Here is a 25,572-nt window from a genome sequence, read left to right on the forward strand (position 1 = left end):
ACCAGTATTTTAATGTAGAATTATGCAGTAAACAGAGACCCAAAAAGTTTTTTTTAAGTGTCATTATATAGCCATTTTCATTCAGATGCATGGAAGCCAAAATTGTAATATCTTTAAGCTTGTCCTTTCTTAAATTCCTCACAGCGCTTATAAGTTTAAAAATCTACATTTAAAAATTCCTTATTTTTTATTCTAAAATATGTTGGTTCAATCAGATATTTAATACTGGCTCAATTTTAATCAAGTTTCAGTCTAATTTCTAAGTTATAACAACTACTTCTTTTTCCATATATTCTGAATAAAATGAAAGGTTCAAATTACACATAATTACTCAGCATTTTTCTTTGTACAAGTGTTGGCCACTTGTTTCTTTTTTCATTCCTGAGCAATTAAGCAAGTAGCTGCTGTTCTCCAAAAAAAATTTAATGCATGATTTGGTAGTTCATTTTTGCGTTTTGGCAGAACATGGAAGCTACATTTTACTGGAGAGAATTCCTCTTTTTCACATAGAATGTTTGAAATGATGGGTTGTACTGACTCCACTAGTGAACTGTGAAATATCCATTCAATCCTCTGTTGTAACTGCTATCAGTATTGTGAGAAAATACCTCGGCCCATTATGTGAGCTTGCCAGAGCTGCCTAACGCGATTGGTGCATTATATTTGAAAGATGTGGATTCTCAGGTAGGTTGAAGGAGCAATCCAGAACTAATAGGTCAATACCTTGCACTAACCTGATCAAGGCAGGAGTGCCAATGTTCTCAACTGTTGCATCCATTAACTCCTCTCTCACTCTCACAGTTTAATTTCTCTTGCCTTGCCAACTAGTCAGGCTTTATATTCTGTCTCCCTCTGTATTGATTTTATTTTAAAAACTCATGGATAACTAGGCAGGACTATATTAAGAGGGTTCAGTCATGGCTTCTGACGTGGCAAAAACCGAAAACAACAAATGAAAGCAAAATTAATCAGACGGAAACAGAGAGAAGTCACACTTGTTCAGTCCTTTTGGGAAAAGGAGGCATCAAGTGGAAGTGGGAGGCTAGAGTAAACTCTGCCAAAACCACATGTTTGCAGGTCACAGAGAGTGAGGTCCATAATCAGATTAGCATGAAGGGTCCATTGATTCTTTAGTTTGACTCTTGTCATTTCCAGCAGATTAATACTGACCTGTTTATTGCTGACCACCCGCTCTGGACAGATTGGCCATTGCAAGTCAGTATTAATCTGCTGGAAATTAGAAGAGTCAAGCTAGCATTAATTCATTTTACTCCAATACTAGAGAATCAGAATGTTCAGATATGCACAAACAATATATCAGTGAAGTCATATTTGTCCAACCAAGGGGGCTCTTACTTTCAGCAAATGATAAAATCAAACAGAATTCTGAGTTGGGCTGAGAAGCAGCTGAAATCATTGCCTGATGTTTATCTTGAAAGGGTCACTGAACTTGACAGTAGAATTTTTGATTGGGCACAAAATACCACTGGGTGAGTAGAGTTTGGACAGTCAGATGTTTGACGGGTTATACAAAGGATTCGTGATAGACATCTTCTCCTCTGGCAAGAATGTCATAAGGATAAATCCCCCCTCCAGCAGATGAAAGTTTAAATGCTAAATGTCACAGTGCTCTACAAATTTCATTCCTAGGATAGAGGAACAGCTAATAGGGTAGAGGGCCTTGGCCAAAAGGTTTACTGTATATATTTCTGCCCTTATCAATAGTTATGAAAATCAAACAGGAGAGAGCTCAGGTAGTCTTAACTGTTCTACAGTGGCATTGCAGACCATAGTTTTCTTTTCTGATAAGCATGTTAGTGGAAAAACGATGTTATCTACCGCAAATGACAGACTTGTTGCATCAGGGTCCCAAACTCTATCCCAACCCAACTGGTTAACATTGACTGCTTGGAGATGGAGCAGAGAAATTTAATTCAACAAGGCTATTCAGACTCATTCACTATTACCACTTTAGCTTCCAGGAGACAATCCATACATGTATGAGAACACCTGGAAACCTTTCCAAAGGTGGTGTTTGGAGAATTCAACATAAAATAGCAAAAGTAAAAGATGTCCTGGTGTTTTTAGACACAATGCATTAAAAAGACAGTTGTCAACTCTCTCAACAGTACTTTCAAGTTAAGGGAGGTCATCGTCTCACTCTCATATAAAAAGCTTCCTCAGAGTGGCAACTTTGCAGGCTCCACCAAAGGATCATAGGTTTCTTACATGGGATCTGAACATGGTGTTGAATATTTTTTTTACTAAGTCATCATTTGAACCACTGGAAGAGACTATACAGAGGTACCCCGGGTTACGAAATTAATTCGTTCCGCCGCCGCTTTCGTAACCCGAAAAGCTTTCGCAAGCCGAAAACCCATAGGCGCTAATAGCGAAAGCCGCGATTTGGTGCGAAAAAGCGCCGAAAAACACCAAAAATTTCTTTCGTAACCCGAAATAACCTTCGTAACCCGGAACAGTTTTTTTAATTGATTTTTTTTTTCGTAACCCGGAAATTTCGTAAGGCGGCGCATTCGTATCCCGGGGTACCACTGTATTATAATTTTTACCTTTCAGTGTTTTTTCTGGTAGCAGTAACTTTGGCTAGAAGGATTTCGGAATTAGCATCGCTATCTATCAATTCAAATTTTTGCAGGTTTGAGAAAGGAAAGCTTTATTGGTTAAAGATCCCTGTTTTGGCCCCATGTCTTTGCTGATGAAAGTTGGGAATCAGGCTCTAGAAATGCCAATGTTCTGTCCAAACCCGGTTCACCCTCTAGAGAAAAAAAAATGGCATTGTCTGGATGTCAGAAGGGTAGTGAAATTTTACTGGCAGAGAACAAAAAGAATTAGATGAACAGAGACCCAGTTTGTCTCCTTCCATTAAAGGACATTGTGTCATAAAACTACTAAACAAATGTTAATCAAGATAGATATCAATCAATCAATAGTTTATTTTGGTCATAGGCCCGCTTAATAAAAAATAACTGATTTCACCATAGAATACATAGGATATGTAAGGCATATAAAACAGAAAAGCATACAGTACAATACAAAAATACTTCAAATTCTCTCTTGATAATGATAATTTGTTGTTAGCTGCCCTCGAGTCAGTTCCGACTCATGCCGACCCTGTGGATGATACATCTCCAAGAATCTCTATCCTCTACTGTTTCTTGCCCAGATCCTGCAAGCCCTTGCCCATAACCCCCCTAATTGAGTTTATCCATCTGGTTTGTGGTCTTCCTCTCTTTCTTCCACCTTCCATATTTCCTAGCATTATTTTTTTCTAGTGATCCATGCCTTCCTATTATGTGGCCAAAGTATGATGGTTTCAATTTGATCATTTTTGGCGCTGGATAGACAGGCATTTGAGGCGCCCTCGTCATGTGCGAGGGCTGCCTGGTGGGCGGAACGCCCACACCCCCGGCAGTCCTCGCACGTGACGAGGGTGCCACAGCTGTAGTGTGCCTGCCAGACGTGGTGCGTTATGGTTACATCACAGCTGCACAGCCTCCAAACGGGGCTGCGCAGCTGCGACGCAACAGCCCGTCTCTGGCGCTTTACGGCGCTGCAAAAAGGAGCCGTCTTTTCGGGCTCCTTTTTTCCTGCACAGCCTCGCCGCACAATTTGTATGCTGTGGTGCTCCTGCGCAGAAAGAGAGACGCCAAGGAGGCACCTCTTTTTGGCAGTATGTATCCCACCTTTGCTTCCAAGGAGAGCCCTGGTCTGACTTGTTCAAGACCCCATTTGTTTGCCTTCTTGCATCTATTTATGTTAGGTTCCTGCTGCAACACTGAGACCTCAACATGTCTGGGCACATTCTACAAACTCAGCAGCAGTAAGTACATCATTCAAAGTAGCAGCATTGCTAGAGAATATTTGTTGAGTAGCAGTGTGGAAGGAGTCATTCACGTTTATCAGATACTACAAGGTGGATAACTACAAGTCAAGTCAAGCAACATATGGAAGGACTGCCCTACAACCAATGATGTAACAGGATAGTTGCCATGACCTCCTGTGAGCTAGAGGCATGGGTTTATCCCTCGAGTTATGAATTGCTCCTTCCACCTACCTGAGAAGGATCATTCTAGGAAGGCTGAAGGAGCAATCCACCCCCAACCTGGGGCTATTAGTAACAGATGCAACCAAGTAAAAAGAAAAACACCTTACTCCAAAAAAATCCACTTTCAGATTCTGTGTCTTCTATCACACTACTCAATCAATGTTATCTTAAGTCAGCAAGGCTGTTAAACTGAGGGAGGAGTGAAAGAGGAGTCAACAGTTTAGAACACTGGGACTTCTAATGGGAATAACCTGCTAGTTGTAGAGTGCTTTTTGGACCTTCCTAAATTTCACTCTAGCTATTGATCTCTCAATCTCTCCTTCTCAGCTATTCCCCTATCCGATTGCTGGAGGTGTGCGTCCCACATCCCAAGATCTATATAAAACGTCAGGTGCCACAAAAGGTTGCCATGCTTCAAGACCTGAAGGACTTTTCTCAAAAGTAAGTATCTCATTATCTGCAACCTGAGGTTCCATTATGGTTCTTCCGCTGCTTTGTATTGAAGTGCAGCAAATAATTGTACCTCATGTGATGTTCTTCTTTCATTGCATTTCTTTCCAAAGATTATACAGGTAATAGGACAGTGCCTGGTATTTCGGAGGTCTTCTTGTGCTGGGTAGTTCTTCTAGTGTTCCCCAGCACTGTTTGCACACTCTCATATATCATGCGTCATATTTTCAACCCAGAGCAAGAGGTTCACTGTTTTTTTTTCTCCCTACTTTGCTTTTCTTTTCTTTAAATGAGCTTTGAGATGATCAAGAAATGAATTCTTGGCCAGGTTTTCTTTGCTCTCCTAGACTTGTGACATCATTGCAGTCCTGAACATATTTCTTGAGTTTCCAGGCTTCACTGTGAAAGACTCACAGAATAAGTAGTTGTAAGTAGAAGAGAGCAGAACATGTTTAACTGACTTCTTTTCCTGAAGGGCTTAGTCAATTTGTTGCAAGGGAGATATGACTAAGAGTAAGGATGAGGTGCCTCCATGCAAATATCGAGGGGAAAGCCAAGAAAAATGAAAGTTACAAAATAGGTTTCCAGGAGTGAAATCTTACTATCTCTCCCCCCATCCCTCTTGCTGCTAGGGCAGTTTCTGTAATTTTTCTGTGAGCATTCAGGTATCAGTTTTAAAAGGATATCTTTAAAAAGATATCAGTTTTATTATCATACATTTTGTTAAGGCAAAGCAGCTAAAATAAATTTATGTTGAGCAGCGGGAAAGCACATGCCGCTTGATTAGTGCCTCATACTGAGAGAACAAAACAATCAAAATTACTGATGGCTTCTCATTTATAATCTTTATTTGAGCTTTGTTAAAAGTTAGGAAATTCCTGACAGTAGTATTGCTGAAGGGAGCCATGATGGGAGGGATCCCTGGTGGTGCAGTGGTTCAATGCCAGTTCTGCAGCCATGAGGTTGTGAGTTCAATCCCAGGGGCTCCAAGATTGAATCAGCCTTCCATCCTATTGTAGGTCGGTAAAATGAGTACCCAGTTTGTTGGGGGCAATTGGCTTATACATTGTAAACCGCTTAGGGAGTGCTAGTACACTGATAAGCGGTATAGAAATGTGCTTGCTATTGCTTGCTATTGTTGCTATAAGGTCTGTTTTAACTTAGTGACTAAAAAGTCTAAAAGATGCTTCATTTTGTTTTGCTTTATTACCTTATATTGTGTCCTGTCAGTTTAAATTCATTCATAAAGTTAGTGGAACATGAGTTACTGTAATATTATGGCTCCTTTTTATCAACCGGAGAGCATCTTATTGTATAGTGCAGTGATAAACATAACATTTCCATTGACTGCATGTAATAACACAAAGCATTAGCTGACTCCAGATTCTTGTCAAGGAAATTCATGAGCTATACAGGTTGGTTGTTATGTGTTTGACCATGTCATTGCATTTTTAGCAGGGTATACATGCTCCGTGTTCTTTCAAAGTGTGAATAATTGGATCCTGTAGTCCTTGGGCTGAAATGGTTGATGGGCTTGCAGGTGTGCGTGGAGTAATCTGAATGGTGTCTGGTTTCACTCAGGTCTTATTAGATCTAGACTGTCCTTTGTTGTTGCAGGGTTTCTCAAGTATACATTGCTGTTGATGAGCGCCTCACATCTTTGAAAACAGACACCTTTAGTAAAACCAGAGAGGAGAAAATGGAGGATCTTTTTGCCCAAAAGGAGGTAATGACACTTAAAAAAATCATATAGTGAGGAAGAGCATGCTTACTCCATTAAATGTTATTAAATTTGAAATACTCAATATAGTAGGCCCCCATTTCTCACATCACAGCCAGGAGATCCAGAATGCACTGCTAATCTGATGCTGTTTTTGGACTGAGCTTCACCGCAAGTTCTCTTTCTGAGTACTCTTTCAGTGATTAGAGAAGAACCCTAAAATGGAAGTATTTCTTTACATTGACAGTGATTTTTATTGTGCTCTTTAAAAGATGTGCATTTTCCTGACACAAGATTACTTCTGTGAGAACTCAACCAAAATAGATGATTTTTCGGGAATGCTCTCTTGACATCTGATCTTTGTTTTGTCATCTAGGAAGACAGAGCTTCTGAAATAAACAGGGGAAGACTAGGTTTTTGCCCAAGAAGAATAATTGTGGTTTTGTTTCTTTCCTTTGCTAGATGGAGGAAGTCGAATTTCGAAACTGGGTAGAGAAAATCCAAGCAAGGATGCTTTCTTCATCACTTGACACTCCCCAGCAATTGCACTCAGTTGCCGAGTCTCTCGTAGCCAAAAAGCAAAGTCTCTGTGAGATGTTACAAGCTTGGAATAACAGGTGAGAGTCTAACAGTTTTAATTCTCTGATGAGCCCTGATTGTGTGATAACAACTCTATAGAGCTTTCCCCCTTGTCTTTTTCTTGAGCTGGGTGCAGTTCCAGGTCACTGCAAGGGTTCCTTTGGTGCCATCTAGTGACACATATTACTACTAAAGAATAAACTTGATTGATGGTAAACGATGCAGCAGTTGGTACACAGCAGAGAACCATTCTGTCCTCTTACTAATGGGTTCCCTTACTCCTCATAGCCAATGGTACGGTTGGGACCCCAAACAAATTTCACTCAGACTATCGATCAAAGACTCCTTCCACCTTGGGTCTCTTATTTGCCCTCTAGTGAGGCTGGAACTTCGGGAGAGTCCTTTTCCCTTTGTTAAAGCTGTTGGCCAACCTTCACATCCTTCCAGCTTTGTGCTCCTCTGGCTCCTCCTCTGTCCATCCCTGCATCTGCCTTTTGACCCTTTCTCTCCTCACCTCCTTCTGCATCCACCTCACCCCTTTCCTTAACCCTTTCATCTCCTTCATTTCCTCACTTTCTTTCCCTTGCCACTTTCTTTCTCTCTTCTTCCCACGTTGGTGTGGTTCTCCCTCTTTTCATTCGTCCTGGCCCTACTCCTGTTGCATGACACCCCAACTCTCCTACCAGTGTGTCACAGTTATATAGTACAGAAGCAAACAAAATCAAGATGTGCAATCTTGAGCCTTCTGTTCCCAATAACTGAGAACTGTACAAGCAGGTTAGTAACAGAGGAAAATTAATTCCTCCATTGGTTTTTTAGCCTTGATAACCTTTCTCAGCAAACAAAATGCAAAGTGAATGCAAAAAGTATTCAATAAGGTCATTAATACAAGTTGACTCTTGCACACTACTGGACAGCTATTTGTGTTTTGTCAGGATGTAAACAAGGACTCCAAAAACCATCTTCTTGGTGATGGAGGCCCAGCTCACCACACCCCTACCATCTTCTTCTGGGTGACCCTTTCTGCACAGAAAGTGATATCACTTGTTATGGTTATGCTTTTTTGACAAGTTGTCCCCGCTCTTCCTTGATCACTGAAGGGCAATTGCAAATTACTGGGTTTATTTGTAAAAAAGGTCTCAGATAAATACCAAGAACAGCAAGTAAATAGATGCTTATGACAGCATGTGAATTAATGAGAGTTAGCATACTTAAAACTAAAAACTGTAGAGGGAAAACAGTGCTTAAAGAGCTGTAGCCCATTGATCAGCTGTGGAACTATTAATATAAACATTTGAAGTGTATCTTTACCTTAGGATTGTTTTGGATGTTCATATTGACCACTCATGCAAGGCTTTTCTAAACAGGCCATACATTCAAAGCAAAGGGGAGACTATGTTGTTAGCTGAATGGGATCCTCTTGAAGGAACCAGACTAATACCTTAATAAATGTGATCAAATGAATTCTGAAGAAACAGGGTAGATTAGCTGTATATGGTGCCTTCTAAATAATTAGTATTCTGAAGACGTGGAGAACCTTTAGCTCATGAGTTTAATTCTACATCCTGGGATCTGTAATCCAGCATGTGGATCTCTGTGGAAAGTCACTCCCAAGAGCCCCACCACCTCAGAAGGGACGAGAGGGTGCAAAACCAACCAGCCTTTCACTGCTTTCATCTTTTCCACACAGGGTAGGCAAAGAATCAGTGAAGCTAGTAACACTCTGCTGAGGCCATCTGAATACTAACCATGGATGTGGCTCTTCTTTACTTGAAAGCCCCTCGCCCCTCGTAACCTGGAAAACAAAAGCTTCTTATCACAGTGTAATTTTTCTTTTATGCCATTAACTGTGTCACAGCAATAACATGAACCCTGTTGCAGGTTACAGGATCTTTTCCAGCAAGAGAAAGGGAGGAAACGTCCCTCAGTGCCACCTAGTCCTGGAAGATTGAGGCAAGGTGAAGAGAGTAAGGTAATGAGTCCCACTGTTTGTAATGCCAAATTCAAAACTGCAGTTCTAACTAGATTTTGGTGTAGAAAAGACTGGTTGTCTTACTGTTACAGGTTGAATGTCCCATATCAAAAATGCTTGGGACCAGAAGTGTTGTGGATTTTGTGGATTTTGGTTGTTGTTTTTTTTGGGGGGGGGGATTTCAGAATACCTGTATTTGTATGCATACATACATATTTTAGTCCACATCTGAACTGCAGAATTAATGCAGTTTGACACCACTTTAACTGTTATGGTTCAGTGCCATGGAATTCTGGTATTTGTAGTTTTGTGAGCTATTTAGCCTTTTCTGTCAGAGAGCTCTGATGTTACAACAGATTACAAATCCCAGGATTCCACAGGATGGAGCCATGACAGTTAAAGCAGTATCAAACTGCATTAATTCTATAGCAGCCTTAGAGATGTTACCCAACACAAAATTCATATATGTTTCATATACACCTTATACACAGAGCCTGAAGATAATTTTATACATAATTTGTGCATGAAACAAGTTTGTGGACATTGAACCATCAGGAAGCAAAGGTGTGATTTTCTCAGCCTCCCAGGAATATTGGGGTTTGGAATATTTCAGAATTCAGAGAGACTCAAACTTTAACAAATTATTCTTAATTTTTGGCACTTGCATAATATCTGGCAATAACCAAGGGACACCCCCGTCCCCCTAGAATACTAATATGATGTTTGTCATGATGGGGAAAACTCAGGAAGGAAACTCTACCCATACACCATGACACAGTAATGTTAGACTAGAATTGCTCAGGGTCCTGTGAACTCGCATACATCCAAAGGGATTTCTCAAGCAGCTGCAAGCTTACCCCACTCCCTCTACCAGAAATGACTTTGGTAATGCCCTCAAACGTCAAAACTGAATTGCAGTGTAGTTAGGATTTACAGCTCTAAGAATGAAAGAAGGAAAGAGAAAGAAAGCTTCTGCCAATCTGTGTTCTTCTCTGGGTTAGTACCCTTGCATTGGTACCAACATTGAGTGTGTATAGCAAGGGTAATACTTTGTCCTTCTGACCATGTTTGAATGGCTCGAGAGAAGAGAGAAGAGGAAGTATTTGTCTTTCCTAGATTCTAGTCCAGTAAATGCATCAATAAGTATGTTCCCTTACTGCATTAGGAGAAGGTACATTTTCACATCCTCTTCCCACTTAGGGGAGAACCCAAGTGGGTGCATTTGAAAAGTAAATGACAAAGTGTCTGAGGCGTCTGAGGTATCCCAAAAGCAAAAAGAGGCGTGAAGGGAGCTTTGAAGGCACAGCGCTTAAAACACTGCACATTCTGGAAGACAGTTGAATTGCATCTCAGCAAGCAACTGGTGATTGACTGACTTTCCCTGTATTATAAATATAAATGAATTGGCTGGCTACCTATGGGATGGACAAGCTGGAGCTTGTATACAATCATATGTAGCCAAAGACCCAGTCGTGAACACTAAAAGAATAAAATGATCTAGTCTTCTGATTTTAAAGAATGTCTATTCACAGGAAGCAAGTTTCAATGAATGCTAGTAACTGTAGGTATGTGGTATTATTGATACGTGCCTTCAAGTCCTCTCTGACATATGGAAAACCTATTATAGGATGTGATTTCTTGGCAAGATTCATTCAGAGGTAGCTTCCCATTGCCATTCTCTTGGGCTAAGAGAATGTCACTTGCCCAAGGTCACCCAGTACATCCCCCTGCTGAGAAGGGATTTCAAGCCTGGTCTCCCAGAGTCCTAGTTTAACACTCCTGCACTCAAGCCACTAGCTCTCATTCAATACCCAATACCATTACAGCTTTAACATTACCAGTGAATAAAGACACTATTTTGGTTTAACTGAATTAATTTGGAATAAAGGCATGTTATTCATGCTTGTAGAGGGAACCATTATTTAATTCTGGAGTTCAAAGAGAAATTTGTTAGCCATACTATCTACATTATTAAAGCGAAAGGAAAGAAATCTGAATATAGAAGAGCATCAAGAAACAAAACACCATATTTTGTATTATAGATCAGCTCAATGGATGCATCTCCTCGCAATGTTTCTCCAGCACTACAAAATGGAGAGAAAGGTATGTTTACATCCTTTATGAAGCCTCAGCCTTTCACACTAAGGGTGATAACTGCATTTGAGCATATCTTTGTATGTTTACAGTTTCCTTATTCTGGAATATTTTCATTTTCTGTGGCTTTCCCCCCTGTTCTGTCACAAAGGCCATTTTCTTTGGATTAAGAGTGCAGGAAGAATTGTCTTGTAAGAAAATGTGATGTCATTCAAAATAATATATTTATGCTTGCATCTTCCATGGATTCAGTGATTGCACTTTTTGAAATGTTTAGCTTGTCTACAGTATTATATTGACTTATTTTTCTTGCCTATTCTCTCTCTCTCTGTTTCTCTTTCTCTTTCTGTGAAGAAACATAAATAATCCTTAGGAGGCAAATGCAGACCAGTCAGGACTGTACTTATCATCCATATGACATTAAATATTTTCTTTTGTGCACATTTTCACTTAACAGAGGATCGTTTCCTGACCACCTTGTCAAGTCAGAGCTCTACAAGTTCCTCTCTTCTCCAGCTTCCAACCCCCCCTGAAGGCATGTCTGACCAGTTTACAGGGGGCACCTCTTTTGCCCACACACTCTCAGACCCAGACCCAACCAACACCTCAGAAGGTATCATCCTCCTTCTCTTTCCTTTTTTGGTTGTCTTTTTCCCCTGTATTGGCTAAAGCTCATAGAAAAATGAATCAATTTATTGAACTGCCTTCATAATAACACTGGCTATTTCTTCCTTGAGCACAGCTATCCCCAATCTAGTACCCCCTGGCTTTGTTGGATTATAGCTTCCATCAACCCCAGCTAACATGGCTGGGGAGGAGCTATGGAAGTTGTAGTCCAAAATATCTGGAAGGCTAAGAGTTGGGGATCCCTGCTGTAACGTATACATTGAGTATGCTATTCATTGTGTAAACACACAAGAGAAAGAAATCAGAAGTTGAAAAAATGGTTGAAGATACTAGAAAAGAAACATTTTTTAAAGAAGGAATTAGTGCTGGCTTTAATGAACATCCAAAACTGTAGATAAAATGCTGAGTATAGTGGGGCTATATTATACCCCTGGATCTTTTTCTCTTTTAAAAACTTTTTTTTACAGATTTCACAAATGGTTGATTAGCATTTAATTTTGTCAAAAAACCATATAATTGTTTGTAAGCCGTAACTGATACCACACAAGACACACTGGTCTGCTAAAATACGTTAGTTGTGCAGATTTGATATGCCATTTCTATGTATCTATATTAGGCACTTATTAATCTTTTACTGTTCTTTGTTTAGTCTGTTAACAAAATAACCAGACGCTCTTTGATTGTAAACTCACTAGATTGCCTTGAGTGATCCACACTGCCTTGGATACTGGATTTGCATTACAGAGAATAATAATACTAACTTGTTTTACAGGGCTTTTGTGCGGATTACAATTAATCTGTGTAAGGTATTTGAACATTTAAAACTAGTTATTTACTCATTCTGCCTACCACTACTGAGAAAGTTCATAACTGAATTAAGCATCACTACTGAATTTATTATTAAAGCAAGGAGTAGATCTAGAATTAATCCAGTAGTGTTCAGAAATTTCCATGCTAAAGGATTTTGATATCTAAGAGACCTGTTAGGACATCAGGTGGTTGGTTTTCGTTAGTTAGATCTTGTAGAGTACAGACATATGAAATGTTCATGTTTCATCAGTCTGTGCTTTCTTTTGATCTATAAATATTTTGTTAAATGTTTTGATCCATAAATATTTTGTTTGTAGTAATGTCTGCACATGATCATGAAAACCTCAAAGTTTTTTATTCTTGGTGTCTTGACTAGTTCATAATAATCTCACTACCTTCACTTGGTCAGAAATTGAGGAATAATTATCAGTCATTATAACTGAAATTATCTATATAAGAGAGAGACTCAGTGGCTTATTTTCATTTCCCCAAAACAACTATTTTAAAAGCAAATTGTGGAACTCTTGTGACTACAAGAGATGTATGTTTGTTTGTTTTTAATTGCAGATGTGTTTGATGGACATTTGCTGGGGTCTACAGACAGCCAGGTGAAAGAGAAATCCACTATGAAGACTATTCTTGCAAATCTGTTGCCTGGAAATAGCTACAATCCCATCCCATCCCCTTTGTAAGTTTTAGTACCATTACAGACAATTAAGATAATAGTTTGTATGCAATCTATTATTTGAGGTAGGCAAATTTTGCCTCTTAACTGCAATACATGTGGTCAGGTGGATAAGCTTTATCTGTGTTATAGAGAGTTCTAAATGACCATAGCTGCTCAAATTTGGATGGTGCTCTAACTGTGTCCATTCCTGGTATAGTCAGATCTCACCATAATCATGCCTATTAGTTATATCTCAATTAGTGTCTGGATTCAGGAATGGGCTGGAGGAGATCTAACACATTGAATTTGAAGTCTTGATAATATGGAAGTTTTATAAGTTGGGGATTACAGTGGACTCTTGCTTTATGTGGGGGAACCATTCCATTCCTCTGCCTCCCTGCATAAAGCGAATTCCGCGCATGCTCAGGCCCCATTTCTATCAAATGGGTTATTCAGTATCCAAGCCAGAAAAAATATCTTTTGCATTTTAAACAAAACCTGTTAAGGCAACAATAGATCAGATGTCCCGGTACCTTCTATATTCTGAAAAGAACATTATAATGAGCAAATACAAAAATACAAATACAAAAGAAAGAACAAAAAAAGTGAAAACTCTGTATATGCATATTACAGTGCTACCTCGGGTTACGAAATTAATTCGTTCCGCCGTTCCGTTCGTAACCCGATAATTTCGCAACCCGAAAAGGCTTTCCGTTAGCGCTGGAAAGCCGCTAGCCGCGCTTTGCGTTTGAATTTCGCGCCGAAATAAATTTCGTAACCCGAAAAAAATATCGTATCCTGGAACAGTTTTTTCCAATCTAACTTTTTCGTATCCCGGAAATTTCATAACGCGATCAATTCGTATCCCGGGGTACCACTGTATATTTTTATATCTTTAAAACTGAATATGGAGCCTCTGCTCCCTTGTCTTGAACTTTGTCCAAATAGGAATGGGGTGCACTCCTGTACGTGTTGCACATGTTATTCATCTAAATGGGGCTTCCCATCCACGTGACCTCAAGTCCGCATATGAGAAGCCTGTGTATGGGGCAGGCCGACTGTATCTTGTATGCAAGTTGGGTGTTCAGCCTGTTATTGATAGTGCCACAGTCCTTATGGAATAGCAAGTGTGTAACTTACATGTTCAAAGTCTTAGATATGGCTTTGTCACTGAAGGGTTGAGTAGAGCTATGTTGATTAGGGGTAACCTTTACAAACTTCATGTAACTACTGATGATGGCTACTCTTGAAAAGAGACAGTGGTCAAGATGGTTCTTGCTAACTTCCTGACAGGACTGCCATAACACATTGTTTGTGGAGCTACCCTTCATGACTACTCAGAAGCTTCTGCTAGCTCAGAAAAATAAGCTGGTTAAGTTAGGAAATTAAAGTGGTTAAACTTGCAGATGCAACCAGGTGGGATCCTATTACTACTAATCCTAAGTGAGGTGCTCTGGTCGTTTCTAGACCCAGTTCAAAGTGCTGTTGCTTGTCTATAAACTCTCAGTGGCTTGGGATCCAAATACCTACAGGATCCCTTCCCCTGTATCTGCCTGTGAGCTGGTTGCCTGAAGGTCTATCTCCTCCCATGTGATCCTGCCTGTCCCTCTTCTCTTGAGGGTAGGGACTTCTCAGTGGTTAAGCACATGCTTTGCATGGAGGTTCAATATTTGGCATTTTCAGGTTTTATGAGTTTGTTTATTTATGCATTTTAATGATAGCCATTGTATTTAAAATTATTTCCTTTAATATTGTATACACTGCTTTGAGGGATTTCATTATTGGAGAAAAGCATTGGGAAATGTAGTTAGATATAAATGAAAAAAATAAGTATTTTTTCAAGTAGAAGGAGACAGCTGTAAACCCTTGACTGTGTTTAACCCATAGGTGACTGACTGTTAGCCTTTACTGATTTCTTAACAGCCTTGTGGTTTGCTCCTTTAGCCTGTTTTGGCATTCTTTATAGCTAGTTTAAGACAGGGTAGAAAAATAATTTGTTGACAGGCTGTACTACCTGAATATTTTCTGCAGTCTACCTGCTTAAAAGGCAGTACATCAATCTGTAATGTCCACTTCAGATAGGTATCTCGATTCTTACCTATGTACTCTAGCCAGTGGGCTCAGTTAAAGCAAAACTCTGTTCCAGTCTGCCTGGTTTAGCCTAATTTTTATTAGGCATACCATGCAGAATTTCCTCCTCCTGGCCACTTCTTATAGGTTGTCTTTTCTCTTTTGTGTTCTTAATGCAGTGAACCTGACAAGCATTATTTAATGTATGAGCATGAACGTGTTCCTATTGCAGTCTGTGAAAAGGAACCAAGCTCCATCATAGCCTTTGCTCTCAGGTATGTGGGTTTGTTACATCTTATTTTTATTTTCTTAAACTCCCACGTTCAGGAAGAGAAATGCTAACTCTCCTCAGAGAATGTTATGCACAATTTGAAGTGGCCTTGACTAAAGCAGCAGGTGGTGTATAGTGGAAAACTGGCTGTTGATGTTAATGGAGCTCTTTCCATGGACACTTAACCAAGCCTGAGCCTTTGGCAATTTGCTTTATACCCCAGTGATTTATCATGTTTCATATACTGTTGTAGGTTTTCTAATATATAAGGAGGGTAGCGTTTTTGTGTGAAGGAGAAAAAGGAGCTTAATGAGGCAGGAAAATACATGTCTTTGTCTATAAAACTATACTACTAAGGTGAAATAAAGTAGCCTGCCTAGATGGCTGTGTAGACTTTTTTTATTCCATTCTGTACTGTGCTTCAGCTGTATGATCCAATGAATATTACCAGTATAGTAGCTGCTACACTTGGGTGGCTTGGCTAAAATGCAGTAAAATGTACTTGCCAGATCAGTGTAATCAACATACAGTATTTACAGTCCTGGGGCAGTGCCAAATTCATTGCTCACTAAAAGGCTTATCTTTAGAAAACTAATAGAGAATCAAATTTTGACAGTTGTTGAAGGAAGCCATTTATAAATAGCATCATGCTGTGAGTGGCTTGGCAGTAAGTAAGGTCCTGTTTAAATTGTCCTTGTTGAAATACAGGAGCCATTTTGTCACAACAAGGTGCTTTAAAAGATGTCTGGATATAGGAGCCCCAGGAAACGCCTGATATTACATGACACCACTGATTTCTGAATCTACCTGTTTTGCCCATCTTGTCCCCCACCTCAAATGATAGCCAGTGAATTGGAGCAGGAATTGGGGCTAAAGGCAGCGACAGCCAAACATACATTTCATTGATTATAATATGCCAGGGTCACTGAAATGGTGGGTGGGTGGGTGGTGGTAATTCCCTCTTATCCACAGGGGATATGTTGCATGACCCTTAGTGGATTCCTGAAACCACAGATAGTACCAAATTCCATAGCAGTAATACTTTCAGACCACAGGTAACTGATAAGAGGGATATGTGTAATATTTTAAGAAAGTCAATGATTGCTGGTAACAAACTGTGGAAGATGAAACCATGGATAAAGGTGGACTATTTATTTATTTGGAGAACAGTGGAGTCGTGCCTTATGTGAGGGATCTGTTCCGGACCTCCCCTGCGTAATGCGGATTCCGTCTATACTCAAGCTCCATTAAAATGAATGAGACTCGTGCTCGCGGTGGCGTGGTGTGTGCACGCCACTCAATAGCAGCGCAGCTTCCGCGTAAACCAGAAGCTGCGTATGGTGCACTCACGTATGGAGCAGGTGCGCTGTATTTATACCCCTTTCTTCTGCCCCAAAGGCTCTCAGAGTGGCTAATGAATGGTTAATTAGATGGTTCGCTGTCCTCAGGCTTACAATCAAAAAAGACTTGACTCAAAAGGAGAAGAAAATGGCAGTGGGGAAGGAGATCAAATTCATTTCTTCTCTCCCTCTGAGGCGGGGTGATGGCGGATCGTCTGGAAGGAGAGCCTTCTTTTGGGCTAGGCCCAATAGAGCTGCCCTCTCATTTCTCTCCCTGAGTCTGGGTGATGGTGAATGGACTGGAGGGAAGGCCTTCCTTACTTTGGGCTAGGCCTGATGGAGCTGGTCTGCCCCTCTTGCCCTCTGAGGCCAGAAGATGACTACTGTAGTGGTAGTATTTGCAAACATTTGAGTTTTATGCATTTCCACAGAAATTGCCCGGAGCAGATAATACCAAATTAAGGAATATTTAAGAAACAAACAACAAACACAAAGCCCTATAAATATCTTTAAAAAAATAACAAAGAATACTAGAACATTTTCCACATTTGCACAACTGTTGCTACGCCCTTCTTGTTATTTTCATTTCATAGCAGTGTAGCACTAGTGAAGTGGTCTCAGTTGTTTTGAAGTTGGTGCAAATATGGTTCGACGTTATAAAACGTTTTATTTAGGCTGATGTCTTTGAGCCTTTTATGTTTTATTCTTGTCTTTTGGATCTTGGTTACTACCTCTCCAGCTCCGTGCAAGTAAGCTTTTGTTTGGACTATACCATTTCAGCGGGATGTTCCTGTGATTCAATACTCCTCCTAAAAAGGAGTCTCTAATGTGACATTTCCCCTTTGTGGAACTTTTGTTTTTATTTAAAGGAGGCTTTTGTTATGTGAATCTTCACAGTCTGAAATGGTACATCCCAGGCAAACATTTGCATTCTCAGTAAGAACTAGATTTATGCCTTCTTTATCACTATGCAATACCTGGCATTACAGTCCGAACTGTGATGTTGAGTGATTGTAAGAACCTCTGTTTGCTTTGTTCCTCAGTTGTAAAGAATACAGAAATGCCTTAGATGAATTATCCAAAGTGTCTCCAAAGAGCAATGCTGAAGATGGACTTCAAACTAACAGGTGATATCTGTCTGCTAATAGTACATTCAAATAATGCTGATGAGCAACCTAACTGTCTGCATCCTTCAGAATTACCAACAACGTTTTGGGCAGTGCTATGGGGCTAACTTCATGGTAACTAGTTATCTTCTGAAGTATTCTGGCAGTAGATGAGCTGCATCCAAGCACTTGTGCTTGGAATGAGCACTCTTAAAGATTTCACTTTGTACCCTTAAACTTATATTCATATTAACTTTTCTCTCTTACCCTGGTATTCTATTACATATTGTATGACCTTTGCAATATTACACTGCAGAGCCCAGTATTCTATTTATCTGTTCAATGTGACTTCAATGTGCAGTCTCCAGTGCTTTCCATGATACCTTCTGTATGAAACTTAATCTCAGAATTTAAGAGCCTGTCCATAGATCTATCAGCAGCTATTCATTCAATGAATGAACTTCTAGTTTGAGAGACAGGGTACCTTTGAACAAAACTTACTGAACTTTGGGCAAACTGAAGACAGCATTTGTCTCTTGCCCTCCTCTTGACTTCACAAAGGTACTTAGATGGCTACTGTTGACAATAGCATGCTAAAATTGGTGAGACTATGGTCTAAGCTTGCAAAGTTTAAATTCTAAGGAAAGTTTCACCATGTCTGTAGGTTTATTGCTGGCTGTTGTTACAAAAAACTGCTGTTGACACCTGGGGAATTCTAAAAACTTATTGTTTCAATTCTAGCCTGGCTGAGAGCAGAGCAAAAAACAGCAGTCCTGTCCGGCTACCTGAAACAAATGTGGGGCAGTCAAACCAAATGGCAGAAGCAGAACAGTGTAAGAATTTTAAATGTATCATTTGTGGTCTTCTGTGAGGTTCTGTTCTTAATTTGAGATGCAAAGTATGTTGTAGTAGGACTTGATGGCAGTTGGCTTAAGCAAGGAAGCCCAAACCCTGAAAATCAAATTTCTGTATATTGCTGCTCTTTTCTTTATATTCTTTATATTCATTTATCGTATTTAAAAACTATAATGGCGTCTTGAGAAATCCATTTGTTGATTGCTAAGCACAAGAAAACCCATATTTTTGAATGTTATAACTGTGGTTCTCTCCCCCATAATAATGAAACCATTGGTATGCAGGATTTGGCAACTGTTAATTCAATTACAAGAAAGACATTTTTGTAAAGGAAATAATTTCTGATTGTAATCTATGAAAGTTGATGCTGAAATAAACCAGTTAATCTTAAAAGGTGCCATAGGACTCTTTGTTGCTATATGAAAAAAAAAGTTCTCCAATGTAGTTCTAACAAACATACTGTTCCCTTTGTAAGAAAAGAAGATTCTAAAAAGCCATTTAAGAACCTATGAAATTGCCAGGTACTCTTCACAGTAGAGTGGGTCCCTGCTAAGCCCAGTCATTTGATTTCCTGTAGAGTATTTCTAAAAATCCCTGTGATCTCTTTACCTCCCCCCAAAAACCATAGCAAGGTGCTAGGTTGTACCCTATATCTTTAATAAAGGACATACTGTCCCACAGGTTTCTTGGCTGTCTTTTCCACCTTATGTTTCCTACTTGTGAACTAGTATCTGTTGGCAGGTTAGTGCCAGGGCTCAAATATTCAACTGGTTGGTTAGAAGAAATGTATACAAAACTTTTTTCCTGTCAAGTAGTGTTAGCGAGGGGTGTTAGTTATGTTTAATGAACCTTCTACTTGTAAGAATAATAAGTACCATGGGTCCTCATAGCAGAAGACTCCATGTTGTTTCTTAAACTATCTGATGTGCATGACCAGCAGTTGTCTTTTACCAATGTGCCAGTGACTGGTACCATGTTTGTGCCCATTGGTTACAAATTTTACTTTCTTTCCTGGAAACTCTCCAGAGACCGAAGGAAAAGGGGGAGGAGAAAATTGATGCCTCTTAGAGCAGTGCTAGTCAAAGTGCTAGTCTTTGAACTGGTGCTGGTTCAGAAAACATCAGTGGGCAGTCTCTGGAAAGTAAAATTTGTAACCAATGGGCATAAACATGGTACCAGTCACTGGCACATTGGTGAAAGACAATTGCTGGTCATGCACATCAGATAGATTAAGAAACACCGTCTTTGATGATATCTCATAGACGAATTACCCATAGATTAGTTAGATGTACAGGGGCCTTGTAAGTCATCTTGTCCCAACTTTCCTACCAATGAAGAAAATCCAGAAATAGAGCATCCCCCTGGCTAACAGATGTCTGTCCATGCTGTGCTGAAATACCTCAAGGAGTGGAGAGCCTGCCAGACCTTTAAGAAATCAGTTCCACTGTCAAACTTACCTTACTGTCAAGATGTTTTTCCTCATGTTTAGCCAAAACCTATTCTGCCATAACTTTGATGTAGTTCTGCCCTCTGAGTCGAAAAAGAACAAGTCTTTGCCCCCCTTCCCCTGTGTGACAACCATTTAAGTTTGGGAGGACTGCTTAAACACATACCCTCCTAGCTGTCTGTTTTCCCAAGATAAAACATATCCAGTTCTTTTACTTTATCCCTGAGGGTCAGTCTGCCTTCAAAGAATAAAGAACAGTCTTCCCCTGATGATTCCACTGAAAGGTCCAGAGAGCCAGGACAAGCTCAAGACATTTTTTCTGATGCCTGAAGCGAAGAACAAAATGCTGCCCGCTCTATTCTATCTACAGAACTCAGGCAGACTAGCAGTTAAATCTTGTTTCAGCACTAGAAATGGAGAAGTACCTTCTGTATCACCTTAACAGTTTGATTGCTTGGGAAGAGGGGAAGGGCATGAACAACTTGTGTTTTCACGCTGAAGTAATCACCTCATTCTTCCTGATGCTAGAGACTGTCTTTAGAAGACCTGGTAGTCTTTTATACAGTCAGGTTGGATGGATAACCAACCATCTTCTTCTTGTTGTCTTGGTTATAGCAAAGAAACCATATGGAGTTTTGTCCTTCTTTCGTGGCACGGGAGGGAAAAGTCCTGACCTGTCTTCTCAGAAAAAGGAGACCTTACGTGGGGCAGACAGTGCCTACTACCAAGTTGGGCAGACGGGCAAAGAAGGGGCAGAAAACCAAGGAACAGAGACTCAAGGTATAAGGATTGATTGAATGATTGCACTTATATCCTGCCTTTCTCTCAAAATGAGATCCTAAGGACTGGAGCGTGACTTTGGTGTGGCTTCTGGACTCTTAGGACTCATGCATCATTCAAATAGCATATCATCAAAGTAACCTGAAGCAGCTTTATTTTGGCCTGTCTGTACAGGGCCAAGAATGGGAAAGGGCAGAATTTGAAAAGGGCATTAATTTTATAAAGTGTCACAATTTTAGCAGCAGCAGTTCTGCCCAGCCATGTCAAGTGAAGCCTTGGCCATTTCACAAATCTTTTTTTTTAACTCACATAGACAACAAAGCTGTTCCTGCTCATCTTTCTTGGTTTGAATTTTTTTCCATATCTGAGAATATCTCCCCTGCCTCCAAAAGTTTATTTTGTGAGGACATTCCACCAAACGTATATGTAAGATCCTGCATCCACTTTTCCCCAGCAGTCCCTTAAGGTGTTTCTGACAATGTGGTTTAGTTTTGCTGGGGTCGTAGATCATCTATGTATTGCCTTAATTGTATTTTCTTATCTTTTTGAAAAGGTTATTTTTCTTAGGGATTTGCCCTATGCCAGCTTGGCATTTATTGGTGTAGTTCAGTGCTTGACTTTTCAATGGATAAATGATAGCAGCATTATGAAGGAGACTCTAAAATGTGCACACTGTTTAATCTAACTAAGGCCTGTTACAGACTGACAAAATAAAGCTGCTTCGGGTCTCTTTGGAAGTATGCTGTTTAAATGATGCATGGGTCCTAAGAGTCCGGAGGTCGCGCCAAAGCCACACTCCATTCCTAAGCACTGGAGTGCTTAGCTCCAAAGAGACCCGAAGCAGCTTTTTTTGGCAGTCTGTAACAGGCCAAAGTAACCAGAACCCACAAAATTCTCTGTGTGAAAGAGATTTCTTTCAGGAAACACTTTCTGCTAAATGGAATTCCAAGAAATGACACCATAGCTTCCAAAAGATTTTACAGATGAAGATGTCTTGTATTGTTGGATCACAGGTCCATCTAACCTGGTGCAGTCTGTTCTGAATGCCACGGGGTCTTCGTGCTGTAGATACAACCACTTTGCTTGTGGTCCCCCTATGGAAATGCCAGGGAGTTACCTGTAACCCATCTAAACTCTCCATTTTCCAGTCTTTCAGCATTCAGGTTTATTTTCCCTGCACATAGCTACGGCCTGTTACAGACTGACAAAATAAAGCTGCTTCGGGTCTCTTTGGAAGTATGCTGTTTAAATGATGCATGAGTCCTAAGAATCTGGAGGTCGCGCCAAAGCCACACTCCATCCCTAAGCACTGGAGTGCAGCATTGGTGCAGCTTCCGGATTCTTAGGATGCATGCATCATTTAAACAGCATACAGTACCTCCAAAGAGACCCGAAGCAGTTTTTGGCAGTCTGTAACAGGCCTACATTTAGCAGAAAAAGCCTCAATAGCCTGGAATGGGCCTGGGCTTTTGATTTATTTTATTGGATTGTAATAAATGCAGTTAGTGCTCCTTTGTTATGATCTGGTTTGGTGGTATCATTTCTCCCCTGACTTCCTTCAGAAATTGGTGAGTGGCAGCTATGGTCTAGTTGTTTTCATCGCTTGAGTTCTGTTTAATACTTTTCTGTTTGACACTTGCCAGGTTTTTGTTTCATACATTAATGTTTGGAACATAATGAAAGAGGGTCTTCTTTTGACTTGACCTAAAAGGTGGCATCTCTGGTCCAGTTTTCTCTTTATCATTTCAGATGAGGCAGATGGAGGTGATGCACAAAAGAAACAGCTGGGAAATCCACATGTTGAACTCCGTAAGTAATTTAGATATCAGATTTTGCAGGGGTGGAGGAATCCTGGACGAATGCCAGCTATCAACCTTCAACAGAATGCCATTATTAATTGAAACCATGGACTTCTTTCTGTTTTTGAAAAACATTGCATGGAAATGAGTACCATAAATGTCAGGAGGGTTATTTGTAAAAACATCACTCGGACTAATTCAGGCAGCTTCTACTTTTCTCTTAAAAGGCAGATGTTGTTGTGCAAGATGTCTTTTGCTCATTGTATTAGTGCTGTTTACTCCCATGACTTCCAGGAGTCAGAACAGTCAGGCTTATTATGAACAAACTTTAGTAACAGACTTTGCTTAAGACTTGATCTGCTTCTTTGAATCATCTGGAACCATCTGGTATCCAAGTGAAGCTATCTCTTTTTGCATTTTGTAGCAGGGGGGTGATGATGCCTGTCCTGTCTGCCATATCATACCAGATTAGAACTTAGTAATAAAGTCTGCTAAAGTTGTATTTTAAGACACTGAACTGGGGAGTCCTCTGTTAAAGTATCGCCTCATTTACAGCTTCATACTCAGGAGCTGCCCTAAATAAGCCACCCTTCCCCAGAATCAGTCCCTGCCCCACTCTGCAGCAGAGGGACTGCCATATGCGATCTACATGGTTGTTTATTGAGATAATGTGTGACATGCTGTTAGTGCTCAAAAGTGCTACATAAATGCTGGAATGATTATTTGTATTTTCAGAATCCACTCTTGAAGGTCAGAAGGAGCAGAGATAAATAAAATGAGGGAAATGAAAAATTCTGTGTAAATATTGATCAGCCAGTTTGTGCCATTTGCACTGGGCCTTATAAAAAGAAATGCCTAACTATATTTCAACTTACTTTACATTTCTCGTGTGTACCAACGTGCACATTTCAATTGTATTAATAGCTAATGCCTCATTATCTTTCGCTGTAGTACTCTGCTGTAAATATTTGTTTCACTACTAAAAGATAGCAATTATATTACCTTTGAGGTCCGCCCCCCTCCCCTTTGTTGCAGAAGGTGGCTATTTGCTGGTGGGGCCCATGGTTTGCATGCTGACACTTCCAGGTTCAATTCCTAACATCTTGAGGATGGTTTTGGAAAGGGTTTAACTTGAAGCACTGAAGAGTCCTTGACAATTAGTTTAGAGCAGCCAGTACTGGACAAGGAAGACCAATAGTTTGCCTCAGTTATATTTACTATGTTAAAATTATTGGTAATAACTTCACCACCATCCAATGTTCCACAGAATTTTCTGATGCGAATGCCAAGTTCTACTGCCGGATTTACTATGCAGGAGAGTTCCATAAAATGCGTGAAGTGATACTTGGAAGCAGTGAAGAAGATTTTATCCGTTCTCTCTCTCACTCACTGCCTTGGCAGGCACGAGGAGGCAAATCAGGAGCTGCATTTTATGTAACAGAAGGTAATTGATGTCTCAGTTTTCCAATTTTCATAACTGTTCACCCTTTTTATTCAACACAAATAGGTTATTCCATTTGAGTGCATCTTGGACTAGCAATTCATTCAAAGACTAGACCTTGAAAGTTAGATCAGAACTATAGTTTCCACTGATTATGCAGTTTTAGAGAACATAGTTTGAAAGGTTTGGTAGTTTTTATATAAACACTTGCTTTTTAGGGCTATGTGGCTGCATTCTGGAAGAATTTATCCTTGATGTTTTGCCTGCATTTGTGGCTGGCAACTTCAGAGAGTGGAACCACAGATGCAGGTGAACCATCAGGAATAAATTATTCCAGAATACAGCCACATAGCCTGGAAAACTCACAGAAAACTATGGATGCTGGCCATGAAAGCCTTCAACTTCATTCACTTTTTAAATTATGTCCTCTTTCTGCAGTGCGCTAAACATGCATTCTTTTTTAGATGACCGTTTCATCTTGAAGCAAATGCCTCGCCTGGAAGTCCAGTCTTTTTTAGACTTTGCACCACACTACTTTACGTACATTACTAATGCAGTTCAGCAGAAGGTAAGCTTTGTGAAATATTATCTTATTTTGACATGCTCCTACTGGTTTTAAGCAGCAGTACATACTTTGTTGTTGTGTGCCTCCAACTTGTTTCTGACTTATGGTGACTCTAAAGCAATCCTATCACATGGTCTTTATGGCAAGATTTGTTCATTGGAGGCTTGCCTTTGCCTTCCTCTGAGGCTGAGAGAGTGTCACTTGTCCCAGGCCATCCATTGGGTTTCCATGGTTGAGCAGGGATTCAAACCCTGTGCTCCAGGGTCATAATCCCACACTCAAACCACTACGCCACACCAGTACTAGTGGAAAACATATTTGGAAATATATGAATAATGGTTAAAAAATCATGTTTTTTAAGTGTGGAAAACCCCTGACAAGAAAGATCCTGTACTAATAAGAGTTTTCTCAGTTCAGGACTTACTGTGCATAAAATTTGCAAATTATTTCATGAAAAACAGCATTTTTTATACAGAGATCATTTCTTTGCAGAAATATTATTTTATGCATAGGAAATGCTGTTTTCTGTGCAAATACTTTGCAAGTTTTTACTCAGACTATGTCCCTAATTGTAGTGTTTTCCATGCAGAAATTGACATTTTCAGAAACTAGCATTTTCTACTGATATTCTGAAAATGCTTTTTTCTATGCAAATATTTCACATGTGATTTTTCTCCCCACAGAATAAGCCCTGAACTGAAATAGTGAAGACTATCTTGTAGTGGGAAAAAATAGCTAAAATTGCTTATTACTTTCCTGGAGAACAAAATTAGTGAAGAATTACATCCCCAGTACATATATACATAGATATAACTAGTCATACTTAACAAAGAAGGCATTTTTGTCTACTGAATCTGACAAGCTTATCTTTCTGTAGATCCTTCCTTTCACCTGACCTGGGTACTTTAGAGAA

The 25,572-nt window shown here is 39.9% G+C and overlaps 1 protein-coding gene across 9 annotated transcripts in view; it reads left to right on the top strand.

Moving 5' to 3' along the window:
* The window catches only part of PIKFYVE (phosphoinositide kinase, FYVE-type zinc finger containing), a 119,933-nt gene that overhangs the window by 85,144 nt on the left and 9,217 nt on the right, over positions 1-25,572 (top strand). For 8 of the 9 annotated variants that reach the window (XM_042467765.1, XM_042467797.1, XM_042467806.1 and 5 more), the window contains 14 exons: positions 4,394-4,507; positions 6,134-6,242; positions 6,699-6,853; positions 8,697-8,787; positions 10,830-10,890; positions 11,339-11,494; positions 12,886-13,006; positions 15,235-15,330; positions 17,710-17,793; positions 18,514-18,605; positions 20,690-20,854; positions 22,604-22,663; positions 23,921-24,097; positions 24,559-24,662. In XM_042467765.1, the coding sequence (XP_042323699.1) occupies positions 4,394-4,507; positions 6,134-6,242; positions 6,699-6,853; positions 8,697-8,787; positions 10,830-10,890; positions 11,339-11,494; positions 12,886-13,006; positions 15,235-15,330; positions 17,710-17,793; positions 18,514-18,605; positions 20,690-20,854; positions 22,604-22,663; positions 23,921-24,097; positions 24,559-24,662 (1,585 nt within the window). Of the gene's footprint in view, positions 1-4,393; positions 4,508-6,133; positions 6,243-6,698; positions 6,854-8,696; positions 8,788-10,829; positions 10,891-11,338; positions 11,495-12,885; positions 13,007-15,234; positions 15,331-17,709; positions 17,908-18,513; positions 18,606-20,689; positions 20,855-22,603; positions 22,664-23,920; positions 24,098-24,558; positions 24,663-25,572 lie in introns of those variants that run through there. The other variant, XR_006104034.1, reaches the window with a different exon arrangement.

This window comes from Sceloporus undulatus, chromosome 1, assembly GCF_019175285.1.
Source record: "Sceloporus undulatus isolate JIND9_A2432 ecotype Alabama chromosome 1, SceUnd_v1.1, whole genome shotgun sequence".
Classification (NCBI taxonomy): domain Eukaryota; kingdom Metazoa; phylum Chordata; class Lepidosauria; order Squamata; family Phrynosomatidae; genus Sceloporus; species Sceloporus undulatus.